At 54.5% G+C, this 18,471-nt stretch overlaps 3 protein-coding genes across 3 annotated transcripts; 1 reads left to right on the top strand and 2 right to left on the bottom strand.

Moving 5' to 3' along the window:
- Positions 1-2,973: 2,973 nt before the first annotated feature.
- CGCS363_v013945 (Dynein heavy chain-like protein) lies at positions 2,974-4,524 on the bottom strand (the record flags this gene model as incomplete). Its single annotated transcript, XM_036645794.1, has 3 exons — positions 2,974-3,795; positions 3,851-4,117; positions 4,171-4,524. The coding sequence occupies 3 exons, from the start codon at positions 4,522-4,524 to the stop codon at positions 2,974-2,976; spliced, it is 1,443 nt and encodes a 480-aa protein (XP_036488963.1).
- A 1,460-nt stretch (positions 4,525-5,984) lies between these two features.
- On the top strand, positions 5,985-15,707 carry VPS13 (Vacuolar protein sorting-associated protein 13; the record flags this gene model as incomplete). Its single annotated transcript, XM_036645793.1, has 2 exons — positions 5,985-12,505; positions 12,554-15,707. 2 exons carry the CDS (start codon positions 5,985-5,987, stop codon positions 15,705-15,707), a joined length of 9,675 nt encoding a protein of 3,224 aa, XP_036488965.1.
- A 392-nt stretch (positions 15,708-16,099) lies between these two features.
- EFM2-1 (Protein-lysine N-methyltransferase EFM2) lies at positions 16,100-17,311 on the bottom strand (the record flags this gene model as incomplete). Its single annotated transcript, XM_036645792.1, has 1 exon — positions 16,100-17,311. The coding sequence occupies one exon, from the start codon at positions 17,309-17,311 to the stop codon at positions 16,100-16,102; it is 1,212 nt and encodes a 403-aa protein (XP_036488000.1).
- Between the last annotated feature and the right edge of the window lie 1,160 nt (positions 17,312-18,471).

The raw sequence follows: 18,471 nt of genomic DNA, 5'->3' as shown, positions 1-18,471 counted from the left end.
AAGCGCTCCCGCACCGCCGTCCGTAATCTAATCTTCGAACAGGTTGCGGCGAGATATTCTCCTGCTCAGCGGCATTCCTCGCGTCGGCTGCGGCGACTACTGGCGATCTTACACGCTTGTAGGGGATGAAAACTCTCCGCGGAGTACAAGATCTACAGAGGCAGAGAGGGGGTCTGAGGGGGTGCGTTGAAAGAAACATCCAAGGCCCCAAGGCTGCTGAAAACTGAAAACCCCCGAGAAGAAACCCTGCTGGTCTGGTTGGCTGGCCGCCGCGCAGTACTTTCGTCTCTCCTAATCAGTCAAGCCGTGTATATCACTACGTAACTAGGTAATCGGGGCGTGAAGGGACATGAACGGTAGCGTGCCACATTGCAAGGCACAAGATGCAAGGCGGAGCCGCTCCGTCGAGCGAATGAGAGGGGCATCTGGCGCCGTCTTTCGCTCCGTCGCGAGTCGGTCTCACGGATGGCGATGCGACGCGGCGAATGTTGAACGGAGCTTGCGGAGCTTGCAGATGGCCCTACGGGGCGGCGTATTATCTGTTCAGGGGATCACGCCAAAGACTAAAGTACCATTACGGAGTCCTTTTGCAAGATGCTAGATCAACAACTTGCCAAAACGGTTCCAGGGACAGTTCGGGATAGCTATTTTGCCACGGGAAGGATTAAAACAACTTCTTTTGCCTTGTCAGAGACGCGGCGCAAGACCCGGCTTGGTGGCCATGACGTCAGTGTGTCGGGTACGCGGTGATGCGCCCCTCCCGCCGCAGACCGCAGATGGATCCCCCTGTGTGCGCCCCCGTCGCCGCGGGCCGGGCAGCTCAAGAACACGGCTAAGGTAGGTGACGGCATGGTTTGGTTTGTGGTTCCCGCTTCGGAGGCGACGTTTTCAGGGTTTCTTGGTGAGGGCTTGTAGAACGTCGAAGTGTGTGATGACATCAGAGTTATACGCAGTAGAAGTCGCGCACCGGGATCATGAATCTGCAGCTGGGATTTTGTGAGAGGAGCATTTTCCCCCTCCTACCGTGTTTTCCGTTTCGTGGGGAACTGGCGGGCGGGCGCGTCAGTTGAATGCAGCGGGTTGCGAGGAACCCGGATTTCTGGTAGAGTTTAACGGGAACGGGGGGGCGAGTTTATTTGGTAATGACATGATGGTTGAGTAGTCTAATCGTAATTCGCAGGGCAAAAGTGTACTCGGCGCTTATGTTGCGTTCCTGACGTGATTTACAGTGTTGGGCTGGACATTGTGTGCCACATGGCTTTGAGGGTTTGCGGAAGAGTTCCGTCGAGTAACCCCCCCCACGTCATTGGTGCTGATCATGCTACTTTGGCAGCAAAGTCCTGAGAGGAATGCGCTAGAATGGGAGATACGACTCAGCAGTTTGCATGATGAGATTGATGGTGTCGCCTCGCGCGGTGCTACGGTTTACTAGAGGAGGTAACCCCGTCTCGTGATGATTTGGAGGAATTGGACGGCGGTAGGCGGTGCTGGAAGCCTTTTGCTGGTGCTGACGCCGATCGGAGCGCATTCCGGAGAGGGGCACTGGGCTGGGGGGTAAATTGCATTGCCAGGACGAGGCGGCACGATGCTTCGCTGCACTCTAACTAAGACTTTGCCTCGCCATCATGAAAATAGCAGCTGGATCGTGGGGGACGCAACAGGTAGAGTAGGCACGGAAAAAGCTGCGACGAACTCGGACCAGGTGCTCCGTGGCTGGGAGACAGGCAGCGTTAATGCATTCTTCAGGTTCGTCTGCAGCGCAAGGCGATGGAATACCCGCCGAGGCCGTGCTTCGCGCAGTGCTTTGAAACCCCAGAACCTTCTGTGGAATCCGTGACGAATCTAATCGGTGCAATCGACGAGAAATTGGAGTGGGAATTTTGAGGCAGGATTGCAGAAATTAAACGGTGTGGTGGAGCCTTTGAACATGTCTTCATTCCTTGGTTTCCCCATGTTCTTAGTGTAGCCGGAAAGTTCGGTCGGGGGATATCATGCGGTAATAATGGTCGGCGAGCCTCGGAGCTGGATGGCTTCCCAAGTGGGCCCGACGGACGGATCGGGCGGATCGGAGGAGTGGAGGGTCGGCGAGCGGATGAGTGGGGACGTGGTCGCACCGGCGGGCTCCGTTTCGCCGTCGGAAGGGACGGCAGATGCAGAGTTCACGAAGTCTGCCAGGTCTCCCATCTTCGCCTTCAGCTTTCTCATTCCTTCCACCGTTTCAAGGTTCTCAGGATCAGTACAGCACCGTTTGCTGAGTTGTCCTCCCAATGCGCTGGCCGCCTCGCAGAGTCGGATGTCCGGTGCTCGGACGCGCTCCTGCCAGCCGGAGGCCTGTCACTGTTTCGACGTGTCCAACATCAGCCGCGCGTCGGCTGCAGAGTCCGGGGTAAAGATTGAAATGGCAGGCTGGGGAGATGTTGAGGAGAGCCAGTGCGTCGGGGTCTCCGACCATTGGTTTCGGTTGATGGGCTTTTGTTAAAACTTGCTCAGATTACGTGGTTGTTGACGATGGGGCTTGGCTTCAACTCGCCAGTTTTGGATCATCAACTAACAGACGATTGATTCATATATGCAACTTCTTGAGCCTCAAGGTCCTGGCGATGAAAGCCTACGCCATCTGGCCAGTTGGCCATACGATACGTCGCAGGTACTCGTCTGCCAGGTTTAAGGGCATCGCGAGGGCGTAGGTTTGATGGGACGCCTTCCTGACTTTACCCAAACCACGTAGGTAGGTCATCCTCTAAGACGGTCCAGTATCAACTCAACCATGGTGATGGGCCATTTGGGTTGGAGCGTATCAGACAGCAGAAGCATACGCAATTGGGAAAACAACGATAACATGATAAATGGCTTGCTATTAGCTCATATGATCGCGATCTTGACGCCGGACCCAATCGGTGAAAATGACTTGCTGAAATGTCGCTCGGTACATGCTGACAAAGGGAATAACCTCCCTGCTACTACGCGGGAGCCTTACTCCTTCTTCTCCTTCTTGCCCTCCTTGTCGTCCTTCTTCTCATCCTTGGCCTTCTTGTCGTCCTTGTCCTTCTTCTCGCCCTTGGCCTCGTCCTTCTTGTCTTCCTTCTCACTATCCTTCTTCTCATCCTTGCTGTCATCCTCTTCGCCACTAGACTTCTCTTCTTTGCCCTTGGACTTCTCCTTCTTCTCATCCTTGCCTTCGTCGCTCTTCTCGTCCTCGGAGCCATCCTTGGACTCATCCTTGGACTCTGACTCAGAGTTTGACTCATCCTCTTCAGAGTCGTCCTTCTTTTCATCTGAGTCGTCCTTCTTCTCAGCGCCCTTTTCCTCCTTCTTGCTCTTGCCGCCCTTCTTAGCCTTCTTCTCTTCAGCCTTCTGCTTCTTCTCCTCTTCCTTCTTCTTCTTTTCCTCCTCCTCCTTCTCCTTCTTGATCCTCTCACGCTCCTCCTCCTCCAACTTATCCCAATCGCGGGACTTGTCGGTCTTGGCCCAGTGTTTGCTCTCGGCAAGTTCTTGACCAATGTGAGGCTGAGCGTTTCCAATCTTGGTGCGGCCAACCAAGCTGATGAAGATAGAGACACCAACTATGGCAGTCAAGATGAAGCGGTATGTTCCGTACCACTGCGGGGTCCAGCCCTTGTTCTTCGCACGAGTGTCTGCGAGATAGAGGAAGGTAAATGCACCGAATTGGGCAGTTAGGGCATATTCGATCGGCATGAGGAGAGTCGGCCAGGCGAGCATGGGAGCGAGAACACCCATGCCGTAGCGGAACTTTGTACGAGTCGCCGAAGGGGTCTTTTCGGAGTATTCCATTCCCTGCAACTTGGTTAATCTTTCTGCTCCAATATTGGGGTGGTGCGCTTGGGCTTACCCAGTGAACAGCGCCGAGAAAGGAGATGATGATGGCTCCGTAGCCAAGTTGAATGGGCTCAAGCAAGCTGAGCCAGTACTGCGCAGACTCCTGGTTCATGTAGATGTTGTTTGCAAAGGTCGAAGTCGACGGCCACTCAAGATTGATATCCCAGCTCAGATACATGGTGCTCAACGAAGTTGCCAGGTAGGGCAGGGTGCCGGCCAGACCAAGAGCATATGGTTCCCTCGGAACTTCGCTCAAGTTGAAAGTATCTTTGACGATGTTCTGCAAGACCTTTGTCAGTGGTCGAATCTGATGGATCGCGGATGTAGACGTACCAATTCCTCTTTTAATCCCTTTTGGAGATCCTGGTCGCGCTCGGGATTGGCAGGCGCAGGCTCAAAGACATGGCGCGTTGAGGACTCGGTCGAGACGTGCTCCGGATCCGATTCGAGCTTCTTCTTTGCGATCTCTGCCTCGGCTTTCTTGTCGATCTTATCATACGGAGAGTTTGTGTAGCGGGCAACGAGTGACAGCGGGGAGAGCCGGGCTTGGAGAGCCACCGAAGGCCTCCCGGAGCTTTGAAGAGCAGAGGACGAGGCTCTCGTGGAGAAGGAGGCGGGAGAAGCTGCTGAAGGAGCCGCTGCTGAGCGCGGGGCTAGACGCAAAAGCTGTCGCGAGGAGCGAAGCATCGTGAAGGTGTTTGGTTCTTTCAGGAGCGCTAGAAGAGGAAAGTGGGAGTCTTGGAAGGTCGAACGCGTTGATCGTGTACCCGGATGTCGGTCAATTGGGCAATTGCTTCTAACAGCAGATAAAAAACGTGTTCAGTCGCTGGTGCAGGTTTTGGGGAAATGACGAGCCAAGCAGTGAAGAAGGAATTTATTTGAGTGTCTCGTCTCTAGACCAAGGCCCGGCAGGGTAGCTGCCGATTGCTTCACATTGATGTAAGGCAAGTCCCGCCCCTCGGATAACTGGCACGGCAGAACCAGGGCAGCAACAGCAGCTTTCCCCTCTGCTTTTCGATCAAGGCCGATCTAATTAGGTGGTCCAGCCATCCAGCCATCCAGCCAGGCCTGGGCCAGCCTATTCGGTATCACAGGGCAGCCGGAACACAGCTGCTACTGCTCCTGCTGCTGCTACTGCTACTGCTGCAGCGAGGGAGGTGCGCACCTGGCTGGGAGCTCTGGCTTCGCGCTGGCCGTGGTGACGTAATGTGGAGACCTTGCCCATGTCCACGCCCGGGCCAGAGGCTCCGCATTGGACGAACAGCTGCTGGGGTGGGTGTGACGTTATCAAAGGATGGCCCAAGCTTCTCCTGTCTGCTACCTGGTGGGAATGTTTCGCTGCCGCTGCTCGCCATAGAGTTGTCGGTAAAATCTTTGAAGAATCCCCCAAGTAAATATGAGCGTTGGAATATACGACAGCATCTTTGGTCGATTTTGGAAAATTGTTCGAGGAAGTTGCGAGGCCTACTTGCAGCCACCTCATGTGCCCCTTCCCAGCCCATTGGAGGACGTGCCCCTCCACGCTAACCGCTTCGGCAAATGGTAGCTGTAGACATACCCCACCGTGGCTCAACGCTTCGAGCGCCACAGTCTGGGCCAAGCTGGCGGCCTGTTTTTGGCACTGCACTGCGGGGGAGAATCGAGAATCAGGCAGCGTCATCATGCACAAACACCCAGCTCGACACCAAACCCCAACCCTGTCGGTCGTTGCCTTCCAGCCCCAACATCGCACGCAACACACCTGCCGACAGATCTGTTCTTGTCGAGGTCGACGTTATACAGTTCCTCGACTTGGCAACTTTCGCTTAGTTGTCATCCCACCTCCGGAGACACGGCGAGCGGCACACGGCAGCACGCCTCATCGACGAGCCACCATCGATATTACCTGTCCCAGGGAGAAAAAAAAAAGATACCCAGCCCAATATTATCACGACTACGACCTTATTCACGACCCCCGTCTCCCATATCCCGAATCCGACTATCCTTTCATGCCCGCAGAACCCCTCCGGACCTGACCCCGCCTGCCCCGATCGAGCTCTACGGCCCTCCGACGCTCTCCCTCCCTATCCATGCCTCCAACGGCGGCACCACGATAGATACCCAACACTGAGTTTCCCTCGCCAGGGTAACGGCGCCATACATACACCATGTTGGAGGGACTCGTTGCCGGCCTGCTCAACAGGTTTCTGGGCATGTACGTCAAGAACTTCGACCCAGCACAGCTCAAGGTCGGTATCTGGTCTGGCGATGTCAAGCTCAGGAACCTCGAGCTGCGGAGGGAGGCCCTCGACCAGCTGAAGCTTCCCATCAATGTCATGGAAGGCCACCTCGGCGAGTTGACCCTCATCATCCCGTGGTCCAATCTCCGTGGAGCCCCCGTCAAGGTCTTTATCGAAGATGTCTTCCTGCTTGCCTCTCCAAGGGAGGAAGCTGCCTATGATGAGGAGGAGGAGGAGCGCAGAAAACAGAGAATCAAGATGGAGAAACTCGACTCCGCCGAACTCCTCAAAGAGAGATCACAAGAGGGCATGAGCCAAGAGGAGCAGCAAAAGAGCCAGAGCTTCACGCAGAGCCTGGTCACCAAGATCGTCGACAACCTGCAAGTCACGGTCAAAAACATCCACATCAGATACGAAGACTCCATCTCCGCACCTGGCCACCCCTTTGCTCTTGGTGTCACGCTGGAGGAGTTTAGCGCCATCAGTACCAACGGCGAGTGGAAACCAACCTTTATCCAAGATTCCACCAAGAGCACCCACAAGCTCGCTACCCTCGGCGCCCTTGCTGTCTACTGGAACACAGACACAGAGCTGCTTGGCCCGGGACGAGAGATCACCTCCGATGACGACGAGCCCATGCCCCACGACGAGATGGTCAGCAAGTTTAAGAGCTTGATAGGATCGACAGAGGATACGAAGCTCAACCACCAGTTCATCCTACGTCCTGTCAACGGAAAGGCTAAGATAGTTCTCGACAAGACAGGTGATATTCACGTACCCAAAGCCAAGGCAAGCTTGCTATTCGAGGAGATCGGCCTGGTCATCGATGACGACCAATACCGTGATGGCCTGATGATGGTGGACCTCTTCCATTACTTCATCCGACACCAGGAATACAAGAAGTTCCAGCCAAAGGGCGTCACGCCAAAGGAAGATCCCAGAGCATGGCTCAAGTTCGCCGGAGATGCGGTGCTCAGCAAGATTCACGAGAAGAACCGCAGGTGGTCATGGGACTACTTCCGCGAACGGCGTGACGATCGCAAGCGCTACATCGAGCTCTTCAAGAAGAGGAAGCAGCAGCAACAGCTGTCCTCGCAAGAAGGCGACGACATTAACAAACTGGAGTGGAAGCTCGACTACGAAGATTTGCGGTTCTGGCGATCCCTGGCACAAAACCAACTCAAAAAGGAGAACGCTGAAGCCCTGAAGAACCAGCCCCCTAAGCAACAGCAACAAGGTTGGGTGTCCTGGGTCTGGGGTGGCGGCGCGAAGCAACCGGAACCTCAGAACGACGACGAGAACACGCAAATCACAGAGGAGCAACGCAAAGAGCTTTACGACGCTATCGATTGGGACGAGAAGACAGCTATCGCCGAATCCGTTGACGTACCTCGAGACACCGTCAAGATGCAGGTTGAGGCATGGCTGAGCACCGGAAGCTTCACTCTCAAGAAAAGCCACAATGGCAAAAGAAGTGACCTCCTTAGTCTTCACTTCGATGTGTTCAAGGCCAAGGTCTTGCAGCGCCCCGACTCTTTCCTTGCCGACGTCAGCCTGGGTGGCCTCCGCGTCAATGATGGCACCACTCCCGACTCCCTCTTCCCCGAGATTGTTCGCGTCAAGGATGCACCTGAAGTCCACGAGCACAAACAGCTAACCATTGAAGAGTTGGAGGACAACGAGGATGAACCCTTCTTCCACTTCGAGGTTGAACAAAACCCTATCGATAAGGAGGGCGACATAGCACTGTCCGGCTCTCTCAAACCTTTGGAGATTGTGTGGAACCCGAACTTCGTGGTTGGCGTTGCCGACTTCTTCAGACCTCCAGAGAGACACATGGAGTCCATCACCGCCCTCATGGAGACCGCCGGTGCTACGGTAGAAACCTTCAGGGAGCAGACACGGGCTGGTCTTGAGTTCGCCCTCGAGGAACACAAGACCATCAACGCCCAGCTCGACCTTCAGGCCCCTCTCATTATCGTACCAGTCAGCATTAACGTCAAGGAGTCCACATGTCTGATTCTTGATGCCGGTCACATCAGCGTCAACAGCGAACTGGTTGACCAAAACACCATGAAGCAGATCCAATCCAAACAGCGACAATCATACACGGACGAAGACTTCAAGCGGTTGGAGTCCGTCATGTACGACAAATTCTTGGTCAAGCTCTCCTCCACTCAGGTACTGATAGGACCATCCATCGAGGTAACAAAGGCTCAGCTAGCCGAGAAAGATGACACACAACATCTCCATGTGGTGGAGCGCATCAATGTCGACTTTGTGGTTGAAACTTCCATCCTCCCCAAGGCTCCCAACTTGACCAAGCTCAAGGTGTCCGGCCACTTACCGCTGTTGCACGCTACCGTGTCGGATACCAAATACAAGAACCTGATGCGGATTATCGACGTCGCCATCCCCAAGTTCAACCAGGATAACGGTCAACCAGAGCAGATCAAAGACTCACAGAGCTCCGCTGTGACGACTAGACCTCGTGGCTTGAGCACCGCATCGACTCGATCACGCTCTCGAAAAGAGTCTTCTCGCCGCAAATCAGCACAGTTCCCCTTCATGCAGCAACAGACTGCCATTGTGATTGACGATGAGGACGAAGACAGCGATGAGTTCGAGGATGCTGACGGTGGCCGCGATAATAAGGAGCAGCTCAAGCTACAGCAGCGCTCTTTCGAGTTCAAGTTCAAGGTCGATACCCTCAAAGGCTCTCTATACCGCAGTGACCCAGACAAAAAGAAGCCCGACGCGCTACTTGTCGAGCTTGTCGCCGAAAACTTTGATCTTCTGTTCTACCTGCGACCATACGACATGTCAGCTGAAGTCTCTCTTGGGTCGGTCACTATCGATGACTTCGTCGACAATCCCTCGGCGGAGTTCAAGTCGATCGTGTCATCAGGGGATCCCGATGATCACGAGCAGAACCGCAGTCTCGTCAGTGTGAACTTCACAAAGGTTAATCGCCTTTCACCAGAGTTCATGCCAGTGTACGAAGGCGTGGAGACGAACGTCACAGCTGCGATATCCACAATCAATCTAGTCGTGACTCGGAAAACGCTCTTGACTCTGTTGGACTTCATCTTAGCAACATTCACCGGTAACAACAACGAAGCGGCAACGCCTCAAGAGCAGAAGGCAATTTCCGATTCGGAGGATGACAGCGAGGAAGATGTCGAGATCGCAATCGACACCCCCCCTGAGGATGCACCTGCAAATTCAGGCTCGATCAGGGTCAAGGTGGACCTTAAGAGTATCCGGCTGATCCTCAACAACGACGGAATTCGCTTGGCTACGTTGTCTTTCAACCACGCCGACGTCGGGGTTTTCCTTTTGGGCAAGACAATGCGGGTGAATGCCAAGCTGGGCAACCTCAATTTGGTCGACGACATTAACCAAGGCGTCTCCGAGGAGTCTAACTTGAGGCAACTCATCTCCATCCAAGGTGACGAACTGGCTGATTTCAGATACGAGACCTTCGACGCTACCAACAAGAAGGCGTACCCTGGATATGACTCGTCGGTCTATCTTCGGGCTGGATCAGTGAAGCTGAACTTTCTTGAAGAGCCATTCAGGAAGATCATCCAATTTTTGGTCAAGTTTGGCAAGATGCAAGCCATCTACAATGCTGCTCGTCAAGCCGCCGCAAACCAGGCCAACCAAATCCAACAGAGCACGTCCAGATTCAAGTACGATGTGGTTGTCAAGACTCCAATTGTGGTCTTCCCTCGTGTGGTCAACCACGGCCAGCCCAAGCGTGACGTTGTCACTGCCTACTTGGGAGAGATTTATGCACAAAACAAGTTCGCTCCTTTGGATGACTCCGAGAACTCCCAAATAGCAACCAAGATCAACGCTGGTATCCGGAACATCCGCCTCACTTCTGACTTTAACTACCCGGGAGATCTCTCCGAAGAGCTGGAGCTGATTGACAAGGTTGATTTGGGTTTCAACGTCACGTACGCGGAGCATCAAGACGGCACGAAGCGCCCTGAACTGGAAATTGAGGGCAGCATGTCTGATTTCAATCTCAAACTCACACAGTATCAACTCCGCTTCTTGATGGAGATCTCCAAGTCCGTTCCGGCGGCGTTTGCCGGCGATGCCGACGAGCAGAACCAAGAAGCCGAGCGCGAGGTAGACAAAGACACTCTTCAAAGGGCGAAGTCACTGCCAATTGATAAGAGCAAGGGCGATGAGCAGCAACTAGTTGACCTCGGGCCTGAACTTTCACCCAAAGACAAAACATGGACGAAGCTTGACCTGGTCTTCCAAGTCAACACTATTGGTATGGAGCTGATTTTGGCGCCTGACGAAAAGCCAGTCGGCAAGCTTGAAGATGCCAGCCTGTCGCGCTTTTCCCTGGACGTCACCAAAATGAAGACGCGGATGCTTAATGACGGGTCTCTTGAGGGCGAGTTCCTTATCCACTCGTTCACCATCTATGACAGCCGCCCGAGGGACACTAATAAGTTCCGGCGAATCATGACATCGTCCAACAAGGAGGTGCAGCAGCTCATGGCGAGCATCACGATGTCTGGCGGACAGGACAGGAACCTCATCGCCATCGTTACTATCGACAGCCCCCGAATCATCTTCGCCCTCGACTATCTCTTCGCTATCCAGAACTTCGTCATGGTTGGTCTACAGCCCGAGGAACCTTCGATTGTCGACGATGAGTCGTTATTGATCGACACCCCTGACGAGTCCGATGCGGACGCAGACTCGATGCAGGTTACTTGGTCAAAGGCCCGATCACAGAAGAGCAGCAAGAACGAACAGGAGGAGACCCAAGATGGCGGAGACGAGAAACCCCAGACCACCATGAGCATCGCCTACAGGGTAAACATCGTCGACGCTCAAGTCATCCTGATCGCCAACCCTCTCAGCTCGAGCTCCGAGGCCATCGTTCTTGGCACCAAGCAAGTCCTGTTGTCCCAACAGCATGCCTTGACATTCCAAGTATCCGAGATTGGCATGTTCCTCTGCCGCATGGACCGCTTTGAGGATTCCCGACTTCGGATTATCGATGACTTTTCCGTCCAAATGTCCATGGATAGCTCGAAGCCGAACATCACTAGCATCCATGCTGACATTGAGCCGTTGATTCTTCGTCTATCTCTCCGAGATATCCTACTCGCACTCCAGATTGCCAGCAAAGCCACAGAGCTCTCTGACCAGCAACCGAAAGACCCGAAGTTGTCGTCATCGGCCGCAGATGAGAAGGCGAGACAGCTACGCCAAGCTGGTCTCAAGCAGCGAACAGCCAGCGGCAAGGGACCGTCAACCATTGCGAACAAGACCATGATGTCGAAGACACAGACGCAAAATATTGCAGCATCTCAGGCTAGACAAGCGAACAGTGATCCTCACGGAACGGCGGTCCAGCAGCCACCTAAGCGGCACGAAGAGCTGTCTGCGACAATTGAAGGGATTCGTGTTGTCCTTATAGGCGACGTTCACGAACTTCCTATCCTCGATCTTGGCATCAAGAACTTCACCGCCACGGCCGAAGACTGGTCTTCGAATCTCAAGGCTGAGACTGCCATCGACTTATACACGAACGTCTACAACTTCTCCAAGTCAGCATGGGAGCCACTTCTTGAACCCTGGCAAGTTGGTATCGGAATGGCCAAGGATGCTCAGTCTGGTCTAATGTCCATTGATGTCGCCTCCAAGAAGGTCTTTGACGTTACTTTGACAACCGCCACCATCGCTTTGGCGTCCAAATCTTTTGCTTTCCTCAGCAAAGACGAGGACGTCCTTGGCAAGCCGCGCGGCGTCGATGCGCCGTATCGAATTAGGAACTACACTGGATTTGATGTGGTAGTGCAGTCAAAGAGCTCGACTACGGACGACAATATGACGGCCCGTCTAGAAGACGGTCAAGAGGTACCATGGAGCTTCGAGCCTTGGGAGAAAATGCGTGAGAATCTCTCATCCGAGAGCAGTACCGGTAGTGTCGGCATCCACCTAGAAGGCAGTGGCTTCGACCCAGTCAAAAACGTCAGGTTGAACCGCGAGGGAGAGGCAATCTACGGTCTCAAACCCAAGACTGACAACATCTTGCATCGTCTCCTTGTTGAAGTTACCCTTGGCAAGGACAACGTCAAGTATGTCACCTTCCGATCACCTCTTGTCGTGGAGAACGAGACCCAAATTCCCGTTGAATTGGGTGTCTACGACGCACAAGAGGGGCATCTCCTCAAGATCGAAAAGATTGCCCCAGGCGAAAGCCGGCCGGCGCCCGTCGGAGCCGCATTCCTCAAGTCCCTCCTTGTGCGTCCCGACTCCGGATTTGGCTATGCTTGGTCGTCGGAGACCCTTTGGTGGCGAGACTTGTTGAAGCGACCTACAAGAACGATGGTCTGCAAGGGCGAAAACGGAGATCCGTTCTACTTCCAACTGAACGCTACATTTGACAGATCCAACCCATTGACCAAGTAAGTTCTCATGACACTCCTTACATCACTCTTCTAATGACCCTACAGGAACTATCCTTACATGCGCATCAAGTTGTCGCCACCAGTGATCCTCGAGAACTTGTTGCCGTACGACTTCAAGTACCGCATCTACGACAAGAACACTAAGAAAGACTGGGCCAACTTCCTCCGCAAGGGTGGCCTTAGTCCGGTACACGTCGTTGAGCTTTCCCATCTTCTTCTTCTCAGCGTCGACATGCAAGACACTGTATTCAAGCCCAGCGACTTTGCCATTATCAACTCTGGGCAGTCAGACGATTTCAAGAAGGAAGACAAGCTTCTCTGCAAGGATTCCGATGGCCTTCAACTCAACCTGAAACTGCACTACCACAAGATTCCTAACAGTGGAGGTGCATTCCGAGTAACGGTCTACAGCCCCTACATCATCCTGAACAAGACTGGCCTGGACATGCAGATTCGCGCGAAGGGGTTCTTACAAGGAGCTCGACCAGCCGCAGGCCAATCCACGTTGTCCTACAACAGGTCTGAAAGAGACCGCCCCAAGGCAACGCCGTTTATGTTTTCCTTCGGCAACGACGACCATAGGAACCGCGCGCTGTTGCAGATCGCCGACTCGGAATGGAGCAAGCCGCAGAGCTTCGACGCTATTGGCAGTACAACCGAGGTGGTGCTACCCTCTCCTTCTCGAAATACTGAAGTACACATCGGAATCACCACTGAGGCAGGTGAGGGCAAGTACAAGATGACCAAGGTTGTCACCCTGGCACCGCGATTCGTCCTGGAAAACAAGCTTGGCGAGGAGATCAATGTCAGAGAGTCAAGCTCATCGGGATTCATGACTCTCAAACCTGGCGCGCACCAGCCTCTGCACTTCATGCAGAAGACTGCCGTCAAGCAACTCTCCCTATGCCATCCCGGGATGAATAACCAGTGGACTTCTCCTTTCAACATCTCTGACATTGGCACGACCCACATCAAGATCGCGAAGGCAGGGCAGAGGCAACGACTGATCCGCGCCGAAATCTTGATGGAGGGAGCCACAGTCTTCTTGCATCTCAGCATGGAGACCAAGAATTGGCCCTACCAGATGAGGAATGAGAGTGACACCGAGTTCACCTTTTACCAAGCGAACCCTAGCTTGGAGGATGATGGCGTTGAGGACAGATCAGGGTGGAGACCCATCAAGTACCGTTTGCCTCCGCGCAGCATCATGCCTTACGCTTGGGATTTCCCTGCCGCCAAGTTCCGTGAGATCATCATCAACGTCAATGGCAAGGAGCGACATGTCAAGTTGGCTGAGATCGGTAATCAGATTCCGATGAAGTTCACCTCTGCGTCTGGGCAGCAGAAGATTATTGATATCAATGTCGCCGCCGACGGTCCGACTCAGACTTTGATCCTGTCTAACTTCCGACAATCCAAGAGTCTTTACAGGCAAAAGTCCAAGTCTGGCGCTCGTACCAGCACCGATGGATTCGAGGTCAAGGATCAGGAGACAACTGCGACATTCCGAGCCCAGCTGAAGCTTTCGGGTATCGGAATCTCCCTCATCAATTCGCAACTGAAGGAGCTCGCCTACGTCACCTTCAGAGATGTCTCCCTTCGCTACCATGACGCGCCGCTCACTCAGACGGTCAGCTTCTCAGTGAAGTGGATCCAGATCGACAATCAGCTTTACGGCGGCCTGTTCCCAATGATTCTGTACCCTAGCGTCGTCCCGAAGAGAGCTCAAGAAGTCGACGCGCACCCCTCGATTCACGCCATGGTCACCCGCGTGAAGGATGATTCCTATGGTGTGCTGTACATCAAATACGCCACCGTTTTGATGCAGCAGATGACGATTGAACTGGACGAGGATTTCGTCTATGCTGTTCTTGACTTTTCAAACATTCCTGGAGCTGCATGGTCTGACAGTAATGAGGAGGGCAAGCTCTGCGACGAAGAGCTCGACATTCCGGAGCCGAATCAGCAACAATCTGGCCAGGATATCTACTTCGAGTTATTGAACATCCAGCCCATGCAACTCGACCTCTCCTTCATGCGCACGGAGCGCGTCAACGCCGAGGACAAGACATCATCGCGCAACCCGTTGATGTTCTTCCTCAACGTCATGACGATGGCTATCGGAAACGTCAACGATGCACCCATTCGTCTCAATGCTCTTATGCTTGACAATGTTCGAGTGTCGGTTCCTGCTCTAACCCAGAACATCTCGAATCACTACAGTCAGGAGGTGCTCTACCAAATCCACAAGATTCTAGGCTCTGCCGACTTCCTGGGCAACCCTGTGGGACTGTTCAACAACATCAGCTCAGGATTGACTGATGTCTTTTATGAGCCCTACCAAGGACTCATCCTGTCGGACAAGCCCGAAGACTTCGGAATCGGCGTTGCCAAGGGTGCTGCATCCCTGGTGAAGAAGTCTGTTTATGGCTTCTCTGACTCCTTTTCCAAGTTCACCGGCAGTCTGTCCAAGGGTCTCGCAGCTGCAACCCTCGACAAGCAATTCCAAGATCGGCGCCGCATCACCCGCGCCCGAAACCGCCCCAAGCACGCCCTATACGGTGTCACCACAGGTGCAAACTCCCTTTTCACAAGTGCTGCATCCGGAGTTGGTGGCCTGGTGCGCAAGCCGCTCGAAGGCGCGGAGCAGGAAGGAGCGCTCGGATTCTTCAAGGGTATCGGCAAGGGAGTCGTTGGATTTGCAACCAAGCCCGCTATTGGCGTCTTGGACATGGCCTCGAACGTTTCTGAGGGTATTCGAAATACAACGACCGTCTTTGATGGCTCAGAACTCGACCGTGTTCGCCCTGCGCGCTTCGTGCCGTCTGACGGTATCGTGCGCCCGTACAATGCCCGTGAAGCTCTCGGCCAGTCCTGGCTAAAGCAAGTCGACAACGGAAAGTACTTCAACGAGAACTACATTGCACACCTTGAGCTGCCTCGCGAAGACATGGTGGTCATGGTCACTTACGCCCGGATTCTGCTTATTCGCAGCCGGCGTCTGACATCGGAGTGGGACGTGCCTCTCAAGGACGTTCAGACAATCGCAAAGGAGCGAACGGGCCTGAGCCTGACCCTCAGAGGCGGCACAAATGGTCCATTCATTCCCGTCGGCGACGAGAGCGGGCGTGCCTTCCTGTACAAGATGGTGGCTGTCGCTGTGGAGGAGTTTAACAGGAGGTTCAGAGGATTAGAGTAAAGGAGGATTGGCGAGACAAACGCACACGGGCTGTGGTTATGGATGCCAGGCCGCTTCATACCTGTTGTTTCTATCTTTGTTTCCTTTCTTTAGAGGCTCTTCACGCATAGCCTCGCGATTCCCTAGCAAGCATACCTTATTTGGCGTTTCGGATCCCTTCTCACTCGTATACGTATGAAAACAGAAATACATGGATATTGAATAGGCACATGATACCTGCATGAGTAAGGTGACTTGAAAGTCGTGGAATTATGGATTTCCCAATTGTCCCCTACCGAAAGGGACTCGATGTGCCTTCTATGGTCTTTGCAGGTTCTATGGTCTACGTCTGTCTAATGTCGTGTCTCGTGCCTCGTGTCTATGCTATGCCCGCCTCTATAATTGTGTCTATTCTAAGCCCATCCGATCCTCAAAAGCTTGTAGCCGCTCTCGTCGCCACGTCCGACCTCCTTGCGCTTCTCGATGATTTCGTTGTACAAGATGGTCAGCTGCTTGCCATCCTCACCGCGCGGGCGGTCACTCGCCGTAAACGCGCCCTCTACCGTGTCGCTGACGCCGTTGAACTTGCCGTTCCGGCGAACGGTCACCAACAGCCAGAAAATCCCGCCCGGCGCGAGCAGCTGCGTCGCGCAATCCCTCAGCCACGTCGCGTGCTCCGGAGCATAGATGACATCCGTCGCAATGAGGATCTCCGCCGGGGTGTCGAGGGGTGCGCGCAGGTCAGGCGCAGACCAGTCCAGAGTCGTCGTCTTGACGAGGCTTGCCTCCGCCGCCGAAGGAGAGTTGATGGCGACATTGGCCTTCAGATTCTCGAGCACTGCTGGGTGGTAGTCGGTGGCGACGATGGTTGACTCTGGCGCGCCGAGGTGAGGCAGCATGTTCCCGAGCACCAAGCTGACGAGACCCGTGCCGGCGCCGAGTTCGATGATGCGCGGCGACGAGCCGAGGCTGGGTTGAGTGAGGCCGAAGCGAGCCGGATCCGCGCACATCAAGTCCGAGAGCACGATGGATGCACCCCAGCTTTGCAGGCCGACATCATCGGGGTCGGCGGAGTTCGTGCCTGCAAGCCGGTCGTTGAGGCGCACGGTGACGGGGACGCGGCCCTCTTTCTCGGGAAGCGAAAGCTCAAAGGAAAAGTCGCGCGTGTAGTCCTGGTCCTTCTCATCCTCGGCCTCATCGTCCTCCGCGGGCGCGAAAAAGGACTCAAGGACACAGGAGGCCTGGTCCAGTGCGAGCTGGCAGGCTTCCTCGGACTCGAAGCAGGAGAGGGTCTCAGCGCGGGCGATAAAGCCGGTCAGCCAGCGCTCGACGAAGCTGCGCTCGAAGGCGTCGACGCGGAGGGCGGCGATGTGGTGGTCTACGCCGTCGACCTCCTCATGGTCGTCGTCGGTCTCGGATACGTAACCGGAGTCGACTGCGGGCGAGGCATGGTGAGGCAATTTGTGGTCCGGGTTGAGCTGGAAGGCGACGGAGACGGGCAGTGAGCAGTAGATTGTCGAGAGGGAGTGGAGGGCGGCGGTGATGTCGGACTCGGTGAGGGTGTCGAGAGTCCGCAGGGGTGGGAGGCTGCTCGATGGCGGCGCGGGGTGTGCGGCCGGCCTCATTTGTGTGGCCCGTCTCCAGTGCCGTCGCGCTGGTGTTGGCGGTGGTGGTGATGGTGATGTGGATGATGAGTTGTCGGGAGTGGATGAGATGAGATTCACGAGATGGGAAAAGGAAAAGCCATCACGCGCTAGGTGGACGGTGGTTTAGCTTATTCATTGCCTACGGATTATTCGCACCCTTTTGGGCAAGGACACGAGAGATAAGGCCTAGACACGGATGGCGGGACGGGGGGACGGGGACGGGGACCCGCTTTCCCAAATGAGGGTATCGTGAAAATTTTTGGCTGCCCTATCCTGGGGCCCAGACTGCACTTTTTGTGTGTCGACGTGGCTTGTGCTCCCGCGCCAGTGGCCCGGCGTGTCAGTCACTCACTGCAGAGGAACTGTCACTGGCCGCTTCTCCATAGTATTCATCGGTGTCATCTCGATTTACCCCGGATACACTGTAGGGGCGCATGTGAGATCCACTCGAGAACGGAGTGCAAGTCGCCCCCGGAAAGTCGACATTTTGTGTGCTCTCAGTTTCAGCGAGGCTGTCTTTCTGTCAGACCGTCAGCTGTGAGTCTCGGTGAGTGAGTAATGAAGACGTAGGATAAGAAGAGAGACAAGAAAAGGCTCAGCACGGCCCTCCGATAACCGCGTCCCGTCGTTTCCTTTAACACGTGTCTGGGACAGTTCTCAAAATTGACCCGTCATTGGCTGCGTCCTGTTTTGTCATCTTTTGGTCCATGTTTCTTTGACTGAAACAGACCGCCGCGAAGAGACGGCGTCGTCCGCAAGGGAGACACAGACAGGAGTCTTGTTTTCCCCCTTCGGCTCCATTTCTGCCGAGCGATTGGCGGTCTGAAAATGACTCGTTTTCGCCATCATCGCCACCGTGGTTCATGTGCCCGGACTTTAGCCGACCTCGTCAACATGTACTTGATGCTCAGGTGGCTGCATGACGATGTACTGAACAAGCCTATTCAAAAGTCAATGTGTCCATCGGCTCAAACATGTGTCTTTTTGTGTAATTTGTCGCAAGATTTTCGATGTTGCTGGGCATGGCGGCGTCCGCTTTCCAAAACTTCTCGCCGCTAAGCAAACTGCGTGGATTCATCTGTCGCTGCCAACGCGACGTCAATGTCGCGAGTCGGCGGCGGTAGATTGACGTAACACAA

This window comes from Colletotrichum siamense (genome assembly GCF_013390195.1).
Source record: "Colletotrichum siamense strain Cg363 chromosome Unknown KSG_Cg363_contig10, whole genome shotgun sequence".
Taxonomy (NCBI): domain Eukaryota; kingdom Fungi; phylum Ascomycota; class Sordariomycetes; order Glomerellales; family Glomerellaceae; genus Colletotrichum; species Colletotrichum siamense.
The sequence above is the reverse complement of the archived record's forward strand: the minus strand, read 5'-3'. Positions and strand labels throughout refer to the sequence as shown.